Source organism: Diorhabda carinulata, chromosome 10 (assembly GCF_026250575.1).
Source record: "Diorhabda carinulata isolate Delta chromosome 10, icDioCari1.1, whole genome shotgun sequence".
NCBI lineage: Eukaryota > Metazoa > Arthropoda > Insecta > Coleoptera > Chrysomelidae > Diorhabda > Diorhabda carinulata.
In genome coordinates, this window is record NC_079469.1 from 4076884 (window position 1) to 4100364 (window position 23481).

Genomic DNA, 23481 nt, shown 5'->3' on the forward strand with positions numbered 1-23481 from the left:
AATTTTTTACAAAAAAAATTGAAAACTCAAAAATTATGCATTTTTCTAAAAAAGTTCCTAGACAAAAGTATAATAAAATTTTATGTAAATTTCAAAAATGTATTAATATACAGGAACGTAGAAATTTTCATGATTTTACTACAAGTATTTTGCCATATACAGATAGTTCTACTCGTGGGACACCCTGTATAATTTGTGGAGATCCCATTTTGGGATTTAATAATGATCTTTCAATAAAGATTATTTATCTTAATCAAATAAAATCTTCATGTAAAAGGATGGTAATTAAGTTTTCAGTATTTTGAGACCAGATCGCTTCGTGGTATACGAGGACTATATGAAAAGTTTCCGAATCCAACTTAAAAATTGCAGATTTATTTGAATAAACCTGGGATATGTTTTTTAATTTGAAAATTATAGAACGTATATTTTTTTGAGTGAGTAAAAACATAGGTAAAGACTTTTTTTATAAAATAATTATTTGGGAGGAATAAAGAAAGGTGGCGACGCTTTGGCTCTTCTTAAATAAAATATACTTACCGCTTTTATTGTCCATCAAGTCATGATAACTGTTAATTATATTGCTAATTGTTTGTGCCATTATTATAACTGAAACAATAAAAAAAGCGTTAACAAAATGTGTAAATGACATTTTTTATGGATATTGTCTATTAAAAAAATTCAATTTACGCCACCGCCATTTTTAATATCAGAAATTTGAAAACATCTACTTTTTGAGAAATATTTCCTCTGTATTTCTATATAATACCAATGATAGAAAAACATTTAACACACACATTAATAAAAGTCCCATCATACTATTTCAAAGAATCCCAGCCGAAAACTCTCACTTTCTATAGGTGATTTTCGCTAAAAAAATCGACAATTTTCCACTAAACTGATAGTAGAGGATCAAGTTGATAACCTTTTATGAGGATCTGTCACCCCCAATTAGCATTATTGTAAATAAACATGAAAAGGGTAGTTGCTGATCATAACATATTGTTAGACCATGAGAGCAAGGAACATTACAAGATTTTACAAAGAAAAAAAAGTTTTTTTGCCAGTGACTTGGATGGCAGGGATTTCGATTGATTAGATTTGTTTGTTCATGAGGTACATTACCTCGATAGAGACAGTGTGGCCTCAGGAGAGTGGCCGCCGTGTTTAACTCAAAATACGACATAAAATAAATCATTTTCCTACTTTTTCAACTAAAAATACTAGCCCTTAGAAAGTTTTTGATCAAGTATTATAAGCGTTATTATGAAAAGAACACAAATAAACCGCGTTTGGGTTAAAAATGGCTACCCTACGAGTGGTATCTTGGTTTGTAAATGACTTTCGAAACGAGGTTTTTCTTATTTAAAAAAACTTCAGAGGGTAAACCCCATTACACTCGACTAATTCGAGAGGTGCCTGACGTGTGATGATACCTGTGGATATAGGTCTTGAAATTCTATAGGCTGTAGTGCTCGGGAAAGACGTGCCTTGGTAGCTAATTCCACTTGCATTGTTTTTTGGGGGTTTGCCTGACGAGTAGGTCTCGGAAGAACATTTACAGTGGTAGTATCATTAAAACAGGTCTAAGTTCTAAGCCGTCCAAATTTCTGGTCAACTTTGGATCGCCTACAAGTCTAAATGCTCCCTCCTGTATTGAGTCGAGCATCTTCAGAGTATGCTTGGGAGTCGAGCTTCAAATGTGCGAGCAATATTCTAAATATGGACGAATCTGGGCCTTGTAGAAGATAAGAAGCTGTAACGGGGTAAAAGCTTTTTGATTTTGAAGAAAGCTTCATGTTTTTGTGAAGCTGCGGTGCTAAATCGGTCACGTGACTATTCCAGGACATAATGCTTCCGATCTGAACACCCGACAAGGTATTAGTATTAAGTAAATAAGATTGTGTTGCAACGTCGTGGATCATTTCATACATTATGCATTAGATCGTCATTTCTCGAATAAATTTAAAAATATTGAACAAATGTCCTTCTTATAGTGAAATTTTTGTATTTTTCTACATTTATAACATCGTTAATTCAAACCTACTTATAGTATTATTTATAAGGAAATAAGTATAAACTTACTTACATTGAGATCAGTTCTAGGAAGTTAGTTGAATTTTTTTAAAATATTTTTACATGTTATAATATTCATTATAATTTTTAATGGGTTTGTTTGTGTTCCTTATTTTTTATTATTTCTTTCTGTAAACAAATATCTCGTTTTAATCTTTGTATCCAAAAGGAATTTTTTCCTAATTTGTTTTCTCTGATTCTTTTTTTTTGTTTTGTTGAAATTATTATTGACCTTACGTCAATGTAAATACGAAAACAGTTTCATTCAACAACACACCCAAAGATAATAGTCGGAAATTTTCATTTACTCAATAACACTAATTTGAATTTATAAAAATTTTGTTTATTGGCATCGTTAAATCAATAAAATCGCTTCATTAACCATTAACGATTGACGTATGGACCTATTTGTGGACCACATTCCTCGGGTTGATTCGTTTCTACATCTCCCCAGCTCCAATGGTTCAGCTTTGATCTGAATGCCTATGAAACTATCTAAATCGATTTTCTCGACCTGTAACCACTGTTTTCGTTTGTTAAGATTTTCTCTTTCCAATTATTGTGATATCTAAGAGCTTCTTAGTTGGTGTGAAGGACAAGTTCATTGATATCGTCCTCATATTCTTCATCCGATTCCTAGTAAATTTCTGATTGCGAACTACCTGCATTCGTGGTTTCAAATACGAAACGACCCATTATAACCCAAATCTGCATAAAACACCTTCTAGTATCAAATTTAGCATCGCTTAATCCGGGGTCCCAGTAGAACCCCAACGAATGCTCAAAACACACTAAAACACGATAAGTTTTTTTAATTTAAAGCACATAGTTAGAGGCGCAGTTGCCGATTGTATTCTGTTTCAAAAATATTAAGAAAAATATTGTATTGCGTCCTTCAAGACCCCCCTTCTAGAGTGTATATTTTTCCGACTTGTTTGAGAAAAACTATTTAATAACGTTGCTACTATAATAAAACTATCCAAGTTATTTTGAATATTATATTTTCCTAAAAGCCTCATAGTATTATAAATAATTTGTTTATTGTCCTATTTATTACTGTACTGTCTAGAAATGACACAAATACCACGCAATATTCACTGTATTATATGCAAAACTATAACATAACTTGAAACCTCGCCACCTCTATTTTCCTGTAAAACTAATCTGATTCTATCGTAGTGTAGAAAACTGTAATTCTTTTTGGTCTATTTCCGACTCTTAGATTTATAAACAATGTACTTTTGGCGTATTTTAGCACTTAATACTAATTATAAAGCGTCGTTTTAATGGATTTTTTAATTTCATAACAGTTTCCTATCCAAAAAATGGCCCTAACGGCCGTTTTTTGTATAAGGTATTGAAAATTTGAGGTTATAGTTATAACGTGCAGCTTCCTTTACATTTGGTATCAATGACTAAAAAAAGAAGAATATTTCGAACCGTTTGTTTCGTAATTTCTTATGTTTTCTGTATTGGATGGAAATATAAACAAAGAAAATCATGGAATAAATGTATTATTAATTAGGAAACAAGTACTCAAATAAAAAATCACTTTCTAATCTTGTCAGGATGTCGAAATCAAATCAAATGGTATTCAGTTTCGCGGTAAATATTTACTTACTAAGATTTAAATTGCCAAGTTTACGTGTTTTGCATGAAATTTTGTTTGATAGACAATTTTATTAAAGTTCAATACCACGTAGTTGGTGTATAGTAATACCGTAAATAAATTTCCGAAATATAAGTTGTATTCAACTATGATTAATTTCTATTATTTTCAATACGTATACAAGTAAATGAATTGTCGAAAAATGCAAAAAACCATTAAAATCCTAACCCTCAGTAACGCTGGTTATAAAAATTGATAAAAAATGTAGGGGGAATTGACTCTGTTCGGCTCCGAATTTAGTGATCGGAATTACTCTTAGTAGTACAGGCAAATTAGGCGATTTTGAAGCTAAAACCTTAAATTAAATTCGGCGGTTTTGATTTCCTAGATTCTCGGAGGTTTTGGGATACTGAATAAGTGTAACAACTCCGATTTTCGAAATTTGTTCCTAACCTCAAAAATTTTCACCTTAAAATTAGTTTGTACACTAAAAAATATTTTGAATCGCGAATAACTCGAAAACTATGGGGAATTCGAAAAAAACTGCCGTATCAAAAAATGTAGAATACAAAATTCTCTACAAAAAAGTATTCCAAGTATTTGTTCCTAACCTCAAAATTTTCACCTTAAAATTGGTTTATACACTAAAAAGTATTTTGAATCGCGAATAACTCGAAAACTATGGGAAATTCGAAAAAAACTGCCGTATCAAAAAATGTAGAGTACAAAATTCTCTACAAAAAAGTATTCCAAGTATTTGTTCCTAACCTCAAAATTTTCACCTTAAAATTGGTTTATACACTAAAAAGTATTTTGAATCGCGAATAACTCGAAAACTATGGGGAGTTCGAAAAAAACTGCCGTATCAAAAAATGTAGAATACAAAATTCTCTACAAAAAAGTATTCCAAGTATTTGTTCCTAACCTCAAAATTTTCACCTTAAAATTGGTTTATACACTAAAAAGTATTTTGAATCGCGAATAACTCGAAAACTATGGGAAATTCGAAAAAAACTGCCGTATCAAAAAATGTAGAGTACAAAATTCTCTACAAAAAAGTATTCCAAGTATTTGTTCCTAACCTCAAAAATTTTCACCTTAAAATTAGTTTGTACACTAAAAAATATTTTGAATCGCGAATAACTCGAAAACTATGGGGAATTCGAAAAAAACTGCCGTATCAAAAAATGTAGAATACAAAATTCTCTACAAAAAAGTATTCCAAGTATTTGTTCCTAACCTCAAAATTTTCACCTTAAAATTGGTTTATACACTAAAAAGTATTTTGAATCGCGAATAACTCGAAAACTATGGGGAGTTCGAAAAAAACTGCCGTATCAAAAAATGTAGAATACAAAATTCTCTACAAAAAAGTATTCCAAGTATTTGTTCCTAACCTCAAAATTTTCACGTTAAAATTGGTTTATACACTAAAATATATTTTGAATCGCGAATAACTCGAAAACTATGGGGAATTCGAAAAAAACTGCCGTATCAAAAAATGTAGAATACAAAATTCTCTACAAAAAAGTATTCCAAGTATTTGTTCCTAACCTCAAAATTTTCACCTTAAAATTGGTTTATACACTAAAAAGTATTTTGAATCGCGAATAACTCGAAAACTATGGGGAGTTCGAAAAAAACTGCCGTATCAAAAAATGTAGAATACAAAATTCTCTACAAAAAAGTATTCCAAGTATTTGTTCCTAACCTCAAAATTTTCACGTTAAAATTAGTTTGTATACTAAAAAATATTTTGAATCGCGAATAACTTGAAAACTACGAGGAATTCGAAAAAAAGTACTAGCTCAAAAATGTACAGCGTAAAATTTTCTAAAGATTGGTCTCCAAGCAGATTTTTCTAACCCCAAAATTTTCACCGTAAAATGGGTTCAAGTACTCTAAAACATTTTGAGTTGCGGATAACTCGAAAATTATAAGGAATCAAAAAAAAATTTGTAACAGAATATGTAGAGTACAAAATTCTCTACCAAAAAGTATCCCCATTTTTTGTTCCTAACCTCAAAATTTTTACCTTAAAATTGGTTAATACCCTCAAAAATATTTTGAATTGCAAATAAGTTGAAAACTACGAGGAATTCGAAAAAAAATGCTGGAACAAAAAATGTACAGCACAAAATTTTCTACATCTCCGATCTTCGGCTTTGAAGGAGGTTTACTCACAAATAGTTGCTCCAACGAAAAAATTACTGAAAACTTTTCTTGTAGAAAATTTTGTGCTCTACATTTTTTGTTAAGACAATTTTTTCCAAATTTCTTTTAGTTTTTGAGTTATTCGCGTTTCAAAATTTTTTTGATTAACAAGTTCCAAAATTTCGAAAACCCGTGCTCATAATTTTGTCAAGAGCTATCAGCCGTCCTCAGTAACCGAAAACCTTTGAGAATCTAGGAAATCAGAAGCGCCCAATTGGTATCGGTAATGCCAGAAGTAGATAATTCTAGGGAAAAACTGGGAGATTTTCAACATTAATTTATTTGCATAGGCCCGAAAATTAGGAGATCTAAAATAAAAAAAGTTAGGTTATGTGAAACTTAATGAAACGAATATTTTGTTAACATTTATTTGAAAAATGAGGAATAGAACATAGAGTTATTGTACGAGGCGATGTATTATCGAAGGCAACCAGGAAAACGAACTGCGAAACAGAAAAAAAAGAACAGCGGCGCTTGCGAGGTGTTGACACGTCAACATTTTTATAATAAGCATCGTGACGCTGTACGCAGCCGACGGCGTTTATATCAAACCATAGCCTAAAATTGGGGTGTAAAACAGAAATGGACCAATTCGAATCCTGGCAACATTCTGAAACATGCTGCATGCTTTTCAAAGCTCAAAACCACATACCGAATGCGAGCGATCTTCACATTTTTGTACTCAACTCCATCTAGCTCCCGGTCTATAAACTCTTATTTTATTTGTTTCTAGATACGTATAGAGGTGGAATCGTTAAAAATTAACAGTTTAACAGTTTATCACAGACAAAAGACGATGCTTACTAAGTATAAAGATAAATGGAGAAATGTTTCCATAGAAGGTGTATCTAATTTAACATTTGAATTTTGGTAATTTGATAAACAAATGAAGTCTCGATTATTTATTTATTTTTGGAAAGTATATGTAAATAATTTTTTTCTCTCTCAAGACTTGATGTATTTATAATTATTATTTTTGATATTTGCAGAGGAAATTGAATAATTTACGTATAATATATTCTGAAAATTAGGATCTACGTAAATCGAGGAGAATTTTGGAGGTCATAATCTGAATATTTTAAAGTGATTAAACAGGTATTAGAAATATCTCTATAATCAAGATGAAATATTGCTAAAAGCAATGTCACATCATGTTTTACGTAAATCAAGTAAATAGACAGAAAAATGGAAATAAATAAATCAGTAACATACACCAAGATTACCAAGATAGTGTATATATTAGTCCAGTCAAATTGGCTTAAGAAATACGATTTTCGAGGGAACTTGTGTGAAAATTGAAGGTCATAGCTATTGGTGGTAACGTTTAAAGGGTGAAAAAATGGTTCAACTATAACTTAAGTAAGGGTAATAAAACCCAATATTTAATCCGAAACTTAGTACAGTCATTTTAAATATTATAAACGGATTTATCTAAGGTAATTTTATATTATCGCGGTCCCCTCATTTTTTGGCTATAGAAAATCGAAAAATCATCCGATTTCGATGAATTTTTTTTAAATCCTCGTTTTTACGAAAAAATATTCGTGAAAATGCACTCATTCACGTATAACTGTTAATAACTTTTTTCCAAATAATCAAATGAAGTTATTATATTTTTTTTTTCATAATCTACACAAAAAACAACAAATTAAAAACATTTATGCAAAAATGTTAATTTATCATGTTTTTACAATTAAAAATATTAACAATATCTTTATTTGATTTATGATCACATTTAAATAAGAAAATCATATAAAATCTTCAAGTTAGATATTTCTATTATTTTGTAACATAAATTCGCCCTAAAAACGGAGATTTTCAAGAAAAATTCATCGAAATCGGATGATTTTTCGATTTTCTACAGCAAAAAAACGAGGGGACCGCGATAGTATAAAATTACCTTATCTAAATATTTCCTAAAATTTTCATGAATGCACCTGAGCTAATACAAGTTTTCGGGGCTAATTTCCGGATAATTCCGGCGACGAATGATAATGTAGTTTGGTATATACAATGGGGTTGGGGTGGAGACTCCAAATATGGAATATAAAGCTGCAGAAGACCATTATAATGTACCCTGGGGCTATCAAACCCGTATATGAAATATTTTTTTTGTCAACTCGTTTCTCCGATAAACTTCTTGATATTCGTTCAAGAAAATCCGTTTTGTGTCTAATTAAAAGGAGTTTAATATTGTTATTAGTGATTTTGACGTTAGTTATTTCTCTTTCTGTTTGTTTATTTATGATGGTCTTTTAGCTCGGCTTGCTACATTGTCGCCCATAAATACGGGATTACAAACAAAAACACAGAATTTTTAGGTTAACGGCAGTAACCTCAATTTTTATTAATATTGTATGAACGTCAAACGGCGAAACGAAAAGTCAAATTTATGAATCGGCTTTAATTATTTGGTGACAACCAATTTCTTTTCACATTTAATGTTCTATTGCATTGTTGCCAAATTTTTCAACATTCTTAATAGTGTCAATTTCATTGTCAGCGTTAACTCTATGCTTGACCTTTGTTTTTAATTAGTTTTTATGTCGCAAAGTAAACTGTGTGATTCAGTTTACAAATAGTATTCGACGTTGCAATCAAAGTCACATCTAATGCATACAGCGGCGTATCAGTTGAATTTAAAAAAGGGGTACCTATCAGTAAACGTATTTAACGATATAAAATTATTTTTTTTTCAATTTCCATACAGATAAAATGTTGCGAAAACTCAAAAACTGAATATTTCAATTTATGTTGGGTTTAAATTTTTTTTCAAACGTTTATGTAACTTAATAAGGGTTTTTTATATAACTGCATGATAATTTTTCATCATTAGTCACGGATTTTGGTGTTTTTTGACGTAATCTTTCATAACCGGTTAACATATTCAAGAAATTAACAATTGTTTAAAATTTGTTTTTTTTTTATTAAACGTACAATGGTTGCCTCATAAGTTTTCAACAAGAGACAAACACATTCACATGAGTGGGTTCGCCCTTTGTAATCCACTGTCTTGACCGTTTTTTCGCTTCTGGAGTAGTGGTGGATCCAGATCTCATTTACTGTCATCTCATGATTCATTTTGATCAAACCGCATCAATAATGCCCGTGGAATGTTTATTTGAATGTGCCATAGTGAGCTAACGCTTCACCCGACGCCGACGTGACAAATACGAATCAAAAACAAAATGGAGATAGTTTACGTTGACTTGGGAATTAAACCATCAGTAGATCTTATGTCAACAAAAACGATATAAAGTTTGAAATAAAAGAAATTACAATGGAAATATGAGCGTGATTTCCAATGTGCTTCAGGTGGACCACCACGGGAGACTCGACGGGGGTCTACGTTGGGCATGACAAAAAATATGTTGGCTTGACTTGTCCTATCAATATAGACGCGTTGGACGCCGTCCCGTTCACAACGCTTGTTAAGACGTGTAAATTAATACGACTTGTGGTGTATGTGCTTGCAATCTTGCATGAACGTTACTTATTGGTTCTGGTTTCATAATGAAAAGTGAATCGATCTTGATTTAAAAGAAAACCTGATAAATATTAAATCAGACGTATTTGACAGATTTGTTCAAAAAATTTGATGACATCAACTTACAATTACAAGGGGGGCAGCCTCAATTTGATAAAACCAAAGAGTGTAATTGCAGATTATCTTGGTAAATTGGAATTTATGAAGGAGAATATTGTACAGCACGAATTTTCAGTTTTCAAACTTGTCGCAGGTGGAATGCCTCGAAGAAGATATTCAGACATACGTTCAACATTTGATTGGACTGCATGATGATTTCAAGATAGTCTGTCGATGGAAATACCACCATGGGTCACAAATACATTTGTTGAACGGTGTGGAGAATGTCGGTTACTCGAGCTTAGCACTAATAAGTAGCTGAAAGTGATAATTGAAAGAGGCTATTAAAATTTTTGGCAGCATCGAGTTTCCCACATACTAGGATGCTGGCATCCGAGATGTTGGCATCTGGGAGGTTAGCGGGGCATTAAATCAAATGGGAGCGATTAGACTACAGATGCCAGCATCGGATGCTAAAACAGCCACCCAGAGGCTGGATTTTGTGCATCCCGGCTGGGATGCTGAAATGCGAGCAGCCGGTCGCTTTTTTCAACCCCGAATGCACAAAATCGGTTGTGGGGCAATGGTTCAAATGCGGCGCATTATACTAGGCTGCTAGCATCCGAGCAGGCGCTCTATTTGACATATGCGAGCGCACGCAGTTTGATCAGAGTTATGACTAGTTTCTCTTCGGGTGGAATTGGTCTGAGGAATCTTGTGTCTTGTTTAGAGATGTCGCTTTGGATGTAGCCCAGAAGCTCTTTGAAAGAAGGAAGTGACATTCTAAAGTAATTAAAAAATCATGTTTCACTATTGCACAGTTCATCAAACAATTGTAAAATACAGGCATACGGACAGCTAAAAAGGGGTCCACACTAAACTTCCTTCTTGCACGACGCCTTCTTTTCTTAATTAGTAACAACAGCAACAACGTATCTCATTCGTTGGGGCCATATTGACGACTAGCAAAAAATGAAAATAAAATAGCAGTCCGGGAGGCTAGCATCCCAGCACAAATTCGACTCAAAGTGAGATGCTGGCATACTAGTATAATGGTAGCTTCAGAAATATGTTTTTGGTTACAAAATTATTAACAAAAAAATGGCAGATTGAATATCACAGAACGAGGAGATTTGCGATAATTCCTTACAACACTCAAGCCAAATTAATAATTTGCTGTCAATCCCCCTCATTTATAGTTATTTGTAGTCCAACAAAGTAGTATTTCAGCCGTGGCGTACACTGAGGTTTTCCGCCTTTTTCTGGTGACACCACTTCATAAAGAGTTCGTACTGTTTTTCGTACCTTGCACGAGATTTATCCGGCAACAAATTAAAAACGGCCGCGTTGCTCTTCATCGCTGATGTTTTCTTTTCCATCATCATTCATTTTTATTCATTAATTTAGACAAAACTTCGGATAAAACAAATAATTTCATAAAATTTAAGGTTATGCAAAATCATCGAAGTGAAACTGTCAACTGTCAACATCGAAGTGGCTAGAGTCACTCCAGAATCATTCCAGAACGTTCCGAAAGTGTTTTGCAGTTCAGAACTATCACTTTCACTACATGGAACACTCAAAATGCAACTTTCGGTATGTAAATGAATACGACTGAAAACGAACAACTTTCAGATGGCGTCGTATAAAAAATAATATTTTTTTTGTAATTACCATTGTAGAAGTTACATTACGTTATGTGTTTACTTTTGATTACTTTACAACTGTTATAACAATAATAAAAAATAGTGTAATAATTTATATATTTGTATAAATATCTACAACACAAGAAAATATAGTATAATTCAATTTAACACTCCGAATGGGAAGTTTTCTAAATAAAATTTGTGAATGTTGATTGGTTCTTGTCCTGTGAGTCACTGTATATTTCAAAAAAGGCCAACTTTGCTTTTCTGATATCCAATCACAGCACAATAAATTGAAATCTAATCAAAAATTTGTTTAGTCGTATCGAGCAACCAATTTTAACCTTTTTTTTCTTCGAAAACTGTTAATTAGTCGTTGAAACGCAACGCAATTTTCCATAGATAAATCTAATTTTTTTTTTCGAGATTTGGAAATTGGGATCCACCGGATACAGTAACATTTCGATGGTGTATGAATCAAAAAAGCTTGGGAACCAAAGGTCTAATTATTATATGACTCCTGTCACAATGGGTTCGGCTAATCACAAAAAACTATAACTAAGTGAAAAAGAAACGAAACTGGAAATTTGAAAACTTTGTAAAGATATAATTCCCTACAAATGTAACTAGAAAACGTCAAACGTCAAAGTCAAATAATTCTATTATTCATACGTCAATTTAAGACAATACCAGATGATATTGAAAAAGAAAATACACTAAAAAGATTCAAGATTGCACTAAAAAAGTTATATGAGGAACCAAGAAAAGATATACATGAATTAATTGATAGCTCTTGATCCAAAAGTAACTTAAAAGTACATTAATTGTGATGCCGTATTGCTGATTCATTATTTATATTTAGGTTTTGTAAATCCCCGCGTTTTAGGGGGGAAACACGTGTTGTACGGGGGACATGGAATCGCGGTTATATTGAATAATTTTCTGTCATTGAAGATGTTGAAGATGTCTCTCAGTTGAGTTGTTTTTAAAATAGAATTCGCAATGCGTTTTACTACTTAAGCCATAAATATAACGAAAAGCTCTTCTTTGTAATTTGAAGATAGATTTTCGAAGGGGTGCAAACTACCAGAAAGGCCAACCATGGCGAAGATGCGGCTCGAACAACGATTACTAAGTTGTTAAAGCAGTACGAGAATCCGAGCTGTTTAGACACAGATTTAATGGCAAAACAAGCAGATGATACTTTTTCCCCAAAATCTTTACATATACAGACCATTGAAGGTCACGTCAATATGTAGACCAAGAAATTTGATCGAATTTTAAACAGAGCCTCAGACCTAATAATAAGATCTTTGCTTATAGTAGAATGTTATAGTTCATAGTTGTGGGCTGTTAGGAAGCTGGTGAGCACATAAGCCTTCAGATAGACCCGTCGCGCTTCACTCCAATCAGGCGCTGCGGCTTGAACCCTTATATGTTATTAACCAAGTTGTGAGATTTGTCCAGATGTTTAAACCGCGCTCGAGTGATTCCACGGCACTCGTAGATAACGTGGTCTGCGGTTCGTCCTCCTCCACACACCAACGACACTTCGGATCGTCCGTGATGCCTGTGGTGTGGAGATGGCATCTTGGATAGCAGTTGCGGGTCACTAGTCACGCCTGTTTAATTGAAGTGAGACACACAGGGTCCATCTATATGTGCTTGTCTCTTTCCAGGTGTCTCTATCTTTCTCTACCGAGCTCACCTTGCGAGTGGACAGGTCAGAGACGCGACGGCATCGCTTTTGGCCACACCAAGGATGGGTTTTGGACCCATCGGTTATTTCCCAAGTGAACGGGCTCCCAAACGAGCTGGATCTTCCAGCAATCGCTTACCAGACTCTCTCGCACTCCAACGCTATCCATTTTTATAGCTTGTATGGCAGCTCTACTGTTAGAGCACATTGAGATTACTGTGCTCCTGTGGAGTCGATTGAGTATCGCAATGGTATAATGTAAAAGTTGTATATCTGGACCACACCCAGTTACACTCGTGTGAATAAAGTGAATTTACCATCAATTTGTAAGTCTGTGACATCGTTAATGTGATCAAAAAAAGAATTGGACCTGAAACTGAACCCTGAGGTACGCTGGTAAAATACTGGAAACTTTATCATTAGTTCGTACAAGTGTTTTCTACATTCAAGGTAAGATACAAACGATTTTAAACGAATACCTCGGATGCCGTTATACTCTAATTTGTTAACCATAATTTCATGATGAATACAATCGAAGGCATTAGCGAAGTCACAAAAAACCGAAGCCTTACCAAATTTATTATTAAATGTGGTATATTTTCCATTAAGTACAGGAAGCTTAGGTTTGTTCTTGGCACCTGCACTGGAACTGGACCAGTGCAGGTCAGTTCATGAGTGTATAGAATTAGTTATATCGGATACAAAGAACGATATGGTGCAATGGAGCATTTGTTGATTGTTGTCTTGCACTACACTGGCTGAAGTGACTCTAGACCTAATGCAAACAGTACAGTGAACTGGATTCACTAGTTCTATTGCACTGCTACTAAGAACAGCGACACTAGCGCTAGTTCTGTTACAAATAACGCTCTAGTGTACACATCCTGAAGTAGTTCTGCCGGTGCAGCTACCAAGAACAAACCTCATTAGTGCATTTATTGAGTAAGTAACCAAATTGTTCAGCTTTCAAGAATATATGTTTAAAAAGAAAAGAGAATGGACAGTTTTTCATTAGTCATTCAATTATCTTCGATAAAATTGGTAACAATGCAATATAACAATTATAACTGTTTTTAGACAGCTAGGGAAAAGCCTTTTATCAAATGATCCGTTCATTTGAAAGCATAAAACGTTAATAATCACTTCTGAAAAATTTAAAAATAACTAATTCAGTTAAAAATCCATCGATGTCGCAGGAAGATTTGTTTTAAATGCTGAGTATGGTTAGCTCTAGAGGAAGACATTGCGCATCACGACTTGGAGATATTTTAGAGCTAATATTCTCATTATCGTTCACGAAATAGTTGTTAAGTGCGTCTAGGTCAAGGTCAATAGAAAATGGTGATGACACACCAAGTTTCTTTCGAGAAATTTTTAGCTCTAGAGATGCGATCATTGTAATAGTTTTGATACAATAATTTATAGTTATACGGAAATATACTGAGAAATAATCACAGTTTTTTTTTTAAATTTATGATTTTTCTATGGACTAATTACATAATTTTTAGAGGAAACAGTCGTCATGTGTATAATGATTATTTTCAAAATTTTTTACATCTCGTACGAGTTATTTAAAATTTTTATTTTTCTCTTTAAAGTTTGAAGTGTAATAAACATTTCTATGTAGTTGAAGTGATAAAGTACTCACTCTGTTTATTAAAAAAAACTACACTCAAACTGATCACCTTAATTATTAGAATAAATATACGGAGCCCCCCTCTATTTTTTTAATTAATAATTCAAAAATTCCTTATTAATATATCTGTTTTTTCGTATTCTATTAATTATTTCTGAGTACGTCAGCAAAATATTAATTTAGTGATCATCATAATCCAGTTGCGATAATAAAATAAGTGAAACTTTTATTTTTTTTTCCTAATTAAACTTATTGTTTCGGAATATTTATATAGAATAAATGTGATTTTGGAAAATACGTTTAAACATCAATAAAGTTTCATAGAATCATTTATTTTGAAAAACATTCACTACGAAAACGTTGGGATAGAAAACCTTAATAGTCCAGTGATCACAGCTCCCGACTCACGAAATTTAGCTATGTCGCTGATTTTGTGGATTTAGGTAGTTCTCAGGGTGCTTTATTGATACAGTGAAAGTTAATATCAAAATTTTGGCCGCTAAGCGATATATTTTGGTTTAAATTTTCAAAATTCCGAATTTTGCAAATAACTCGAAATCTATGCCAAATTTCGAAAAAGGTGAAGGAATCAAAAATGTAATTTAAGAAATTTTCTACAAAAAAAGTTCCTTGTAATTTTTCCCAAAGAGCTGTCATTTCTTTGTAAAATGCGCTCAAATTTCGGGGTCACATCTTACTAAAAAGTAAGCCACGTAGAGTCTGAGGGAAATTATGTCTTCGGTTGAAGAAGAATCTGCTGTATCTCTTCGAAAACTCAACATTTCGGGACGAAAGAAAATGCATGTTGGGTTTTTTCATAGTTGACAAGTTTGATTATACCAGCTCCATTTTCGCAGAATAACGAGGAAACTAAAGCATAAATTTTGTAGCTGAGTTGTCGAGCTTCAATTTCCTCCCCAAATAAGTTCGTAAAACCTTCGGTTTCCCATCAAAAATTTGAAAACTCGCCAAGAGCTCCACAACGACATTTTTTTCTTAAAACTTTTTGCGATTTTCGAGGGTTTCCATTACTAAAAAAGTTTAGTTTCAAGTATTTTCATTGTACCAACTTTTCAATGTATTATTTCGATTTTCAAACTTTTAAATGACGAACCATAAAATTGGAAAGCTTCCTCTTGATAATAAGACCAATTTTGACACTGAAGAGTCTTTTATTTCCAATTTTTAGCATATTTGAATCTGGTTTGTGGGGTTCTCAATGTATGAACGCTTATAATCTCTCTATTTCTCTAATGTTTTACTGTGACCTTTATAAGCATTGAGAAGTTTTAAAGCCTTCCAACAAATCGACTCTCATCAGTGTTTATACTACCGAACAACTTTCTTTCGCAGATCTACACCTTCAGATAACAATTGTTAGAATCAGTTAATATCGGTTCCAAAGGATTGGGTACCTTGATAGGAGCCAATAAGAAGAGAGGTGATAACTATCACCAATTCTTAGCGAAAATAACTCTTCTAGGGTCTCTTCCTCCAACCTAAGGTGCAGCCAAATTGCATTGCTTAAGATTGTATTTCCAGGTTCAAGTATGGCTCTCCAATACTAACTTAGATCCAGTAAAGTTGGGATGGGAGACATTTTGTCACCAAAAGCAATGAAGCAACCACCAGCGCCCTCAGATATCTTAAAAATAATTTTTTGGAACTGCCAAAAATGTGGTAGTAATTTGTGTACCTACAAGAAGGCTGGACTGCTATGTAAAAGCCTGTGCAGGTCGTGTTTACAAAATTCATGCACAAATCTGATTCCTGTTAACTTGGAGGAAGAAGAATTTTTTGACCGAGAGACCAGTCCTGCAGGAGAAGACAGTGAAGACACCCTGATGGGTACGGTATTCCTCTTGGAAAAATGCTCGAGAGTGATGATGAAATCGACTAGATTGCAATTGATTCTTTATATTCAATTTGTCTTTGTCTGTCCCACACTTAAGTTTAGAGTACTTACAACAAAAAAGATTTTAAAAGACAATTTCTGGCATTTTAGGTTAGGAAAAATCATATTTGAGCTTCTTCGAAGGTCATTTCCTGCTCGGTATTTTTTTTTCAGAAATTTACTTCTAAATTTCAAGTGTTTTTTGAGTTATTCGTAAAAAACGCACTGTTGAAAAAATTCGCTTTTTGTAAGAGTAATTTTGAGATTAGGAAAAAATCGCAGGGAACCTTTTTTGTAGGAAATTTTTTGAACTACATTTTTAATTCCCTCACTTTTTTCGATATTCTGCATAGATTCCGCGTTATTTGCAAAAATTCGAAATTTTGAAAATTTAAACAAAAATATATCGCTAAGCGGCAAAAAATTTGATGTTAATTTTCACTGTATCGATAGAGCATCCTGAGAACTACCTAAATCCAGAAAATCAGCGACATATTTTCGTGGGTTTTGGCTCTAATTGTGCTGTAATCACCGGACTAACTTATTAATCAGATAATATATAGTGCTGCACAAAATTAACGCACTACTCTTTGAAAGTAGGCCATGGAACTAGTTTGACAGTGACAGTTGTTATTCAAGTTTACTATAATATGACGCAATCTTATTTTGACAGTATTAAACCTCGTTTTAGACTAAAACTTTCTTAAAAAGAGAGGATTGAAACAAAATAAGGTGTTGATTGTAATTACTTGCAAGTTTGGAAGTTCATTTGGAATGTATCAATTAAAAAAATGACTGCCAAAGAAGGAAGGAAGAAAGACATAATTCCAGGTCAAGGGAGAAAACGTTTTGATACAACGTGTCTCGAACGGTTAGAAGACGTTCGCATGAAGCAGGGTTTGCCAGCTGTAATACATCTTCTAAAGTGCCTTTTAGTGGTGGTTTTAATATGTTTTGGGGAGTAATTTGCTTCGATACTCATACGGAATTGATTCTTATACGTACGAGGTCTATGAATGCCCAATATTAACTTTTACTTCGTTTGTTGGGTCTAATTTTTCAGTAATGCAAGACAACGCTCGTCCCCACGTGGCTACTTACATGATCCCTTTATTAGAGTGGCCACCTAATAGTCCGGATATGAATCCCATAGAACATATATTGTACTATATCAACAAGAGGATTCGAAGTCATACTGTTTCTAATCACAACCAACTCATAGAGGTGGCTATTGAAGAATGGAAGAATCAGGGCCGGATTAAGATTTATAAGGCCCGGGGCTAAAATAATGACGGGGCCCCCTTAATGAATTCGAAAACCCGGAAAAATTCACAAAATAATATCAATACGTTAGATTTGCGGTATCAACACATCAAAAAATACAGAATTATTTCCAAATAATGGGGCCTTCTTGGACCTGGGGCCCGGGGCTATAGCCCCCCCAAGCCCCTAGCTTAATCCGGCCATGGAAAGAATATACAACAAACTTTTATTGAATATTTGATGGATGATAATGTTTAACTTTGAATTTTGAACCAAAGATCCGAGTCCTAGTCTCGGTTGAAATCTCAGTTGACGAAAATTATTCACGAGTATGTAAAGTTTAAAGTCGGTTACCAACACACAAAAAAAGTCTAGGTTTAGATATGAGTATATCCAGAATATGAAAGAAATTTTCATTCTAATTCGATTTTTAAAAATACCGTTTAATGTACACCACTGATTACCTCGAAATGTATTGGATATTGGAAATTATTGTCTATTTATTTAAATTGGTAAATGTCTAACAAATAGTTTAGTAAGATCGTAATTACATTAATGCTGGGCACATCCATTATTACTATCGATGTTTTATCATTCTTTGTTCTTATAGGTTACCTACATCGTAGAATATACAAGGTGATAATGAAATTATTTCACATATTATAGTTTATAACATACGCAGATAAAATAATGCATAAAATGTTTATCGGTGTTAGTCTTTTCCAGCGGACGGACTCAATTGCGACTATTTTTGTTTTCAAACACAGGAACAAAAAAAACTTTTCGAAAACAAACTCGAAATTCGATTTAAAACCGACTGAAACTAGTTCGAGTCCTCTAAATAGAAAAAATAACCTGCCCACTACCGTGATCCAAAACAATGATCAGTGCATGATCATCACGTGAACATTCCAGACGAAACGCGGCGCGGCTTCGTTATGTTGTATAATGTCACGGATATCCTAGCAAAAAATAAATGATTGTGAATATTTATAAATATGAAATGAAAGAAAAATATGACAAAACTGTTGATGACTTTATTGCGAAAACGGCAAATATTCTTCAATCGTTCGTGAGTACAGAACTAATCATTCAGTAGTTGACCCAAAAAAGTATCCATCTAGAAAAAAAATTCAATTGATCATTTCGACAGAAGCGCCATCAGAGTTGTGCACAATGAGTTATATACAGTGGATAAAGTTCTAAGAGTAGTTAACGAAAATAAGGACAGATTTTGAAAGATTAACATTATATAATTTATTAAAAGAAAGTGCGCAGGTCTCTCAACTCAAAATTTCCTACGAATCCGAAAAAAACAGTTTCCAACTACAATATTTCGTTCTGCTAACGCCAAAAGGCTATTTCAAATGTATTCTCAACAATTTAGGCCCCCCAAATGGAAGTTTGACAAGATTACACACTACTCTACACGAGTGTATATTTTTCTCTAACCCATGATGGTCGATCAAGTCACAAATCAGTCTGGACAATAAAAAAATTTTACAGCGTTATTGGTTATGAATTTCAAAGCATTTAGAACAGTTTGTTTGTTGGCTTAACTAATACATTTCTGCCATATCATCATAAATAACAATGAAATCGACTCAGAAAAGTTCCAATTCATTTCAAAAGAACAAACTAGAGGCTATTGAGAAGTATCCATGGTACATGTCATAGACGGTGCAGAAAATTTTGTTGCATGGTGCTAAAAAAGACTTTCAGGATCAGAATTTCTACCAATGGATAGAAACCTCTGGAACCTTCAGATCCTTTTATTAAACATAACGAAGGGCTCATTGAATCGTAATTTTTTTTTCAATATAAATAACTTTTGACTTTGAATCCCCAGTTTTATTTTCGACAAAATTGTCCATATTTTAAGCTGCAATTCAATTGTAAGCATCATTTAATCAGATATCTTTGAATTCCTCATTAGTTGTTTAATTTTTCTCGAAATTACAATAAAAACAGTTTTTTTTTTGCTCTTAGTCGAATGAGATAAACTCCAGGTTTTTATGTTAAACCTTAAACGGGCATTGAATCACATATGATACCATCTGTTCAATATTTTTTTAAAAAATCGGCGGTAAACCTTTGGATCTGGTTTTTTCTCTCAGGGCAAGGGAATTTAATTGTGAATGTGTTGGTAATACTGTTTTACGTCAAACGAAAGTTATAACAACATTTATCAACAAAAACCTTCAAAAATCTCATCAGTGAAATGGCGTCTCATCCTAAAAATTTAATTTGTTGTTATTGTACAAACAATATATTGTTTTTGGATCGCGGTAAATTGCCTTAGCTTCATAATATTGTATTGAATGCAATTATGGAAAGGAAAAATCGTGATAACTGATTTTCTATTTTAGAAAATGCATTTTGTTAACGTATGATATTTGATACTTTACCCGTTTACTTAAAAGTTGAAATTCCTTTTTTTAAACAAAATTAATACGCTTTTGAGAACTATATTGATATTTATTATATTATTTTGTGTATTATTATATTATTTTTAATAAAATTATTTTGAGCTAAGATGCGTTGTTGTCTTAATTTATTGCTTTCATCTAATTGATATGATTGAATGGCCATGGGCCTTGTTTTACCATTATTTAAGAAAAAACATATAACAAAAGCAATCAAAACTAATTACTATTTAAATTTAATGGCATATGTCAACTTTGTATCGTATTTTGAAGAAAAAAAAATTAAAAAGATTATCTAAATGTAAAAAAATTAATTCAGCTAAATTCTAGAAATTTTTATCTGAACAACTATGAATCTCAGTACCCCCTAAACCGGCATATGGTTCATAATTGGAAAAAAAAGTTTTTTTCTGGCATCTTACTTGAGGTTTAAATGATGGGAAATCATGAAAACAAGAAAAAAAAGTCATTGGTTAATATTTTGCTAGTTTAAGGGTTAATCCGTTCACGAGATATCGGATTTTTTGCGAAACTCTAAGCGTCATGTACCCTCGCATTTAAAAATCTTTCATTTTTCACATTTTAACCGCAAGTTTCAACTAGCTAAATAACCTCTTCGCCATTCTCGTCTCTAAGACTAGCGCTCATACGTTTTTTCAAATACATATGCTTGATTCTCGTATGGGTTTCTTCTTGCTTCGGCTGCTTTAAGTATCGAATTGGACGAAACGTTCCATCAGGCCATTTTCTTAATAGAAAAGCTCTATTAAACGAAATGGAGTCTAGTAGTGCTAACAGATTATTGTAGGGGATTTGAAAAATATCTTATCCAGTAGCCAAATATTTTCATCAGAACCTTCTATACTATTATTTCGAAGCAAATACGAAGATGTATTGATATCTAGTTAGCCTAGACCAGTTCCATGCATAAACAAAATATTGCGTTACCATAGCAACGAACAATAACTCAGTGTCAGTGTAAAGTTTGACGTCAAAAAAGTAAACCAGAGTTACGCAATAAATTGAAAGAAAAAAGATGCGACCGTGAAAAATTGGACTGCAAGCTTGAAAGGAGGTAAATTTTCCATTGAACATGATGACCGATCGGGAAGGCCAGTTTCTGTGTCAGTCCACGAAAATATCGATGCAGTTCATGACAAGATCAGACTATTGGGTTAAAACGAATATCTGAAGCACTGAATATTTCATACGAACGCGTTCATCATATAGTTCACGTCAATTTGGACATGAGAAAAATTGCTGCCCAAATGTTTGAATGTTGACCAAAAGCGTGCAAGGGTAGAAGAATCGCGTTCAATTGAAACCGATTTCTACCATACAAAAACAAAGCAACAATCGATGGAATGACGACTCTCTGGTTCACCAAGACCTAAGAAGTTTCGTGTCCAAAAATCTAGTGGAAAAGTTCTTGCTTCAGTTTTTTGGGATTTCCATGGAGTAATCATAATTGATTTTTGGGATAAGGGTAGAACAATATCTGGAGATTACTATTCAACATTACTGACCACTCTACGGGAAAAAATTGAAGAGAAAAGACGCGGAAAGCTATCCAAAGGTGTTTTGTTTTTGCAGGACAACACCCCTGCACACAAATCTTATGTTGCTATGCAAAAAATTCGTGATTTAGGGTTTGAATTACTAGAACACCCCCCTTATTCACCAGATTTGACTCCATCCGACTATCATCTCTTTCCTCAACTGAAAAAAAGGTTAAAAGGTCGTAAATTTTCTTTCAACGAGGAGGTAATAAAAGCTGTGGAGGTCTAGTTTGCTGAGCAAGAAGAAACATTTCTTTTGAAAAGAGACGTTGCAGGTTCGCTGTAATAAATGTATCCAATTAAGATGGGAACATGTTGAGTATTAAAATATTTTGACATCGAAATTTTGTTTGGTTCTATAGTAGGCTAAGAATTTTTTAATATATACATATCTTCTTCATTATTTAAGTTTGTGCTTTCTAAAGCTATCTCAATATTTTCTTGAAATTGCGTTGCTGGAAAATTCCATTGAGGAAACTTGCCATTTTTTTTGTGTATACTTGTTTTTCTCGTTTTTCTTCTGCGTACATGGGTACTTGACCTACCATCTCAGAGGAAAGCTCAGAAGGGACTGCGACAGTCGTACTTTTCGTAGGATTTGGTATTGCATCTTAGTTTCGAACTTTTTAACCTTTGATTAAGCTTTCATGTGGCAAAAAAGTGTTATTTTTCTCACCGTAGAGGTAGGAAGAAAATATAGGACAAAACGTTAGCGGCAATATTAAGTAGGGAGGTAAGAAAATGGAAGTTATAGGATATATCTAATTGAGAAATAATATAAATTAGCAAATCAATCATGAATGTTAATAAGATGCAATTAAAAAATATCCTAAATTGCGATAAAACTTAACCTTGACACACAAACGACTTTTGAGGAGTATCAAATTTTTTTATTAATAAAAACGAAGGTTGACGAATGCAATTTTTAAGTTTATTAAGAAATCAATAAACAAACACCCATATTTGTTGATATTACGTATTACGACAGGATCTTAATACAAAAAACAATCAAAATCCGTTTCAAATTTTTTTACTTCATCAAATATCTACGCAATATACACTAATAGTCAATTAAATCATGATAGAACTGGTTTTTTCAATACACTCATTTATTTGTTATTAATATTAATATTTTCCACGAATTCTCGATAGATATTTCAGAAGATTCGTGTATATTGATATTTCTTTGACTATTTCATTTCATCAGTTATCGTAATAATACAAAGAAATTGTCAGATATTTCAAAACATCGTCCATCATCATCATCATGTAACTCCCAGTAGAGCTGTCATTGTTTCAGCAACTGTATTAAAACAAACAGACCGATATTCGTCAAATTTTGTTAACTAAATCTCTATTTCCTTCTGTTTTTAACTATTTCTATTACCCCTTTCCATGTTAATTACATCGGTTCTTATCCATTTTTGTACAGCATCTTTTTCTTCATCTTTTATATTATTATCAAATACTTTTCTGCTTATTTTTGTTACTGGTTTCCTTAGTCTAAGACCCCATTTTCTTTTCGTAATTGTTATGTATATATTCTCTTCTTCAGTTTTGTTTTGTTTTGTTTGAACATCTTTCTATTATACTTGACCTAGAAATGGCGGTCGTTACTTAAAAAATACCTGTATTAGAAGGTACACAATTTATACAGCATATGTTTCAAGTTTTCACATAATATTTTAATTTGAAAAGCCTTAGCTCAACCAGTAAAAAACCTGAACTTGATTCTACTCTGGGTGAGACTGTTAGTAAGACCTTCGTTATCAATAGTAAAATATTGGATAGAAGAGTTTGAACGAGGTCGAAGCATCACTGTGGTCGACCAAATGAGGTGATGGCTCCAGAAATATTGAAGAAAATTCACAAA

The 23481-nt window shown here is 33.0% G+C and overlaps 1 protein-coding gene across 1 annotated transcript in view; it reads right to left on the reverse strand.

Annotated features, from left to right (window-relative positions):
* The window catches only part of LOC130899094 (elongation of very long chain fatty acids protein 7-like), a 50080-nt gene that overhangs the window by 11681 nt on the left and 14918 nt on the right, over window positions 1-23481 (reverse strand). The window contains exon 2 of the mRNA XM_057808843.1: window positions 541-609. Coding sequence (XP_057664826.1) covers window positions 541-601 — 61 coding nt within the window. The 5' untranslated portion in view covers window positions 602-609. The remainder of the gene's footprint in view (window positions 1-540; window positions 610-23481) is intronic.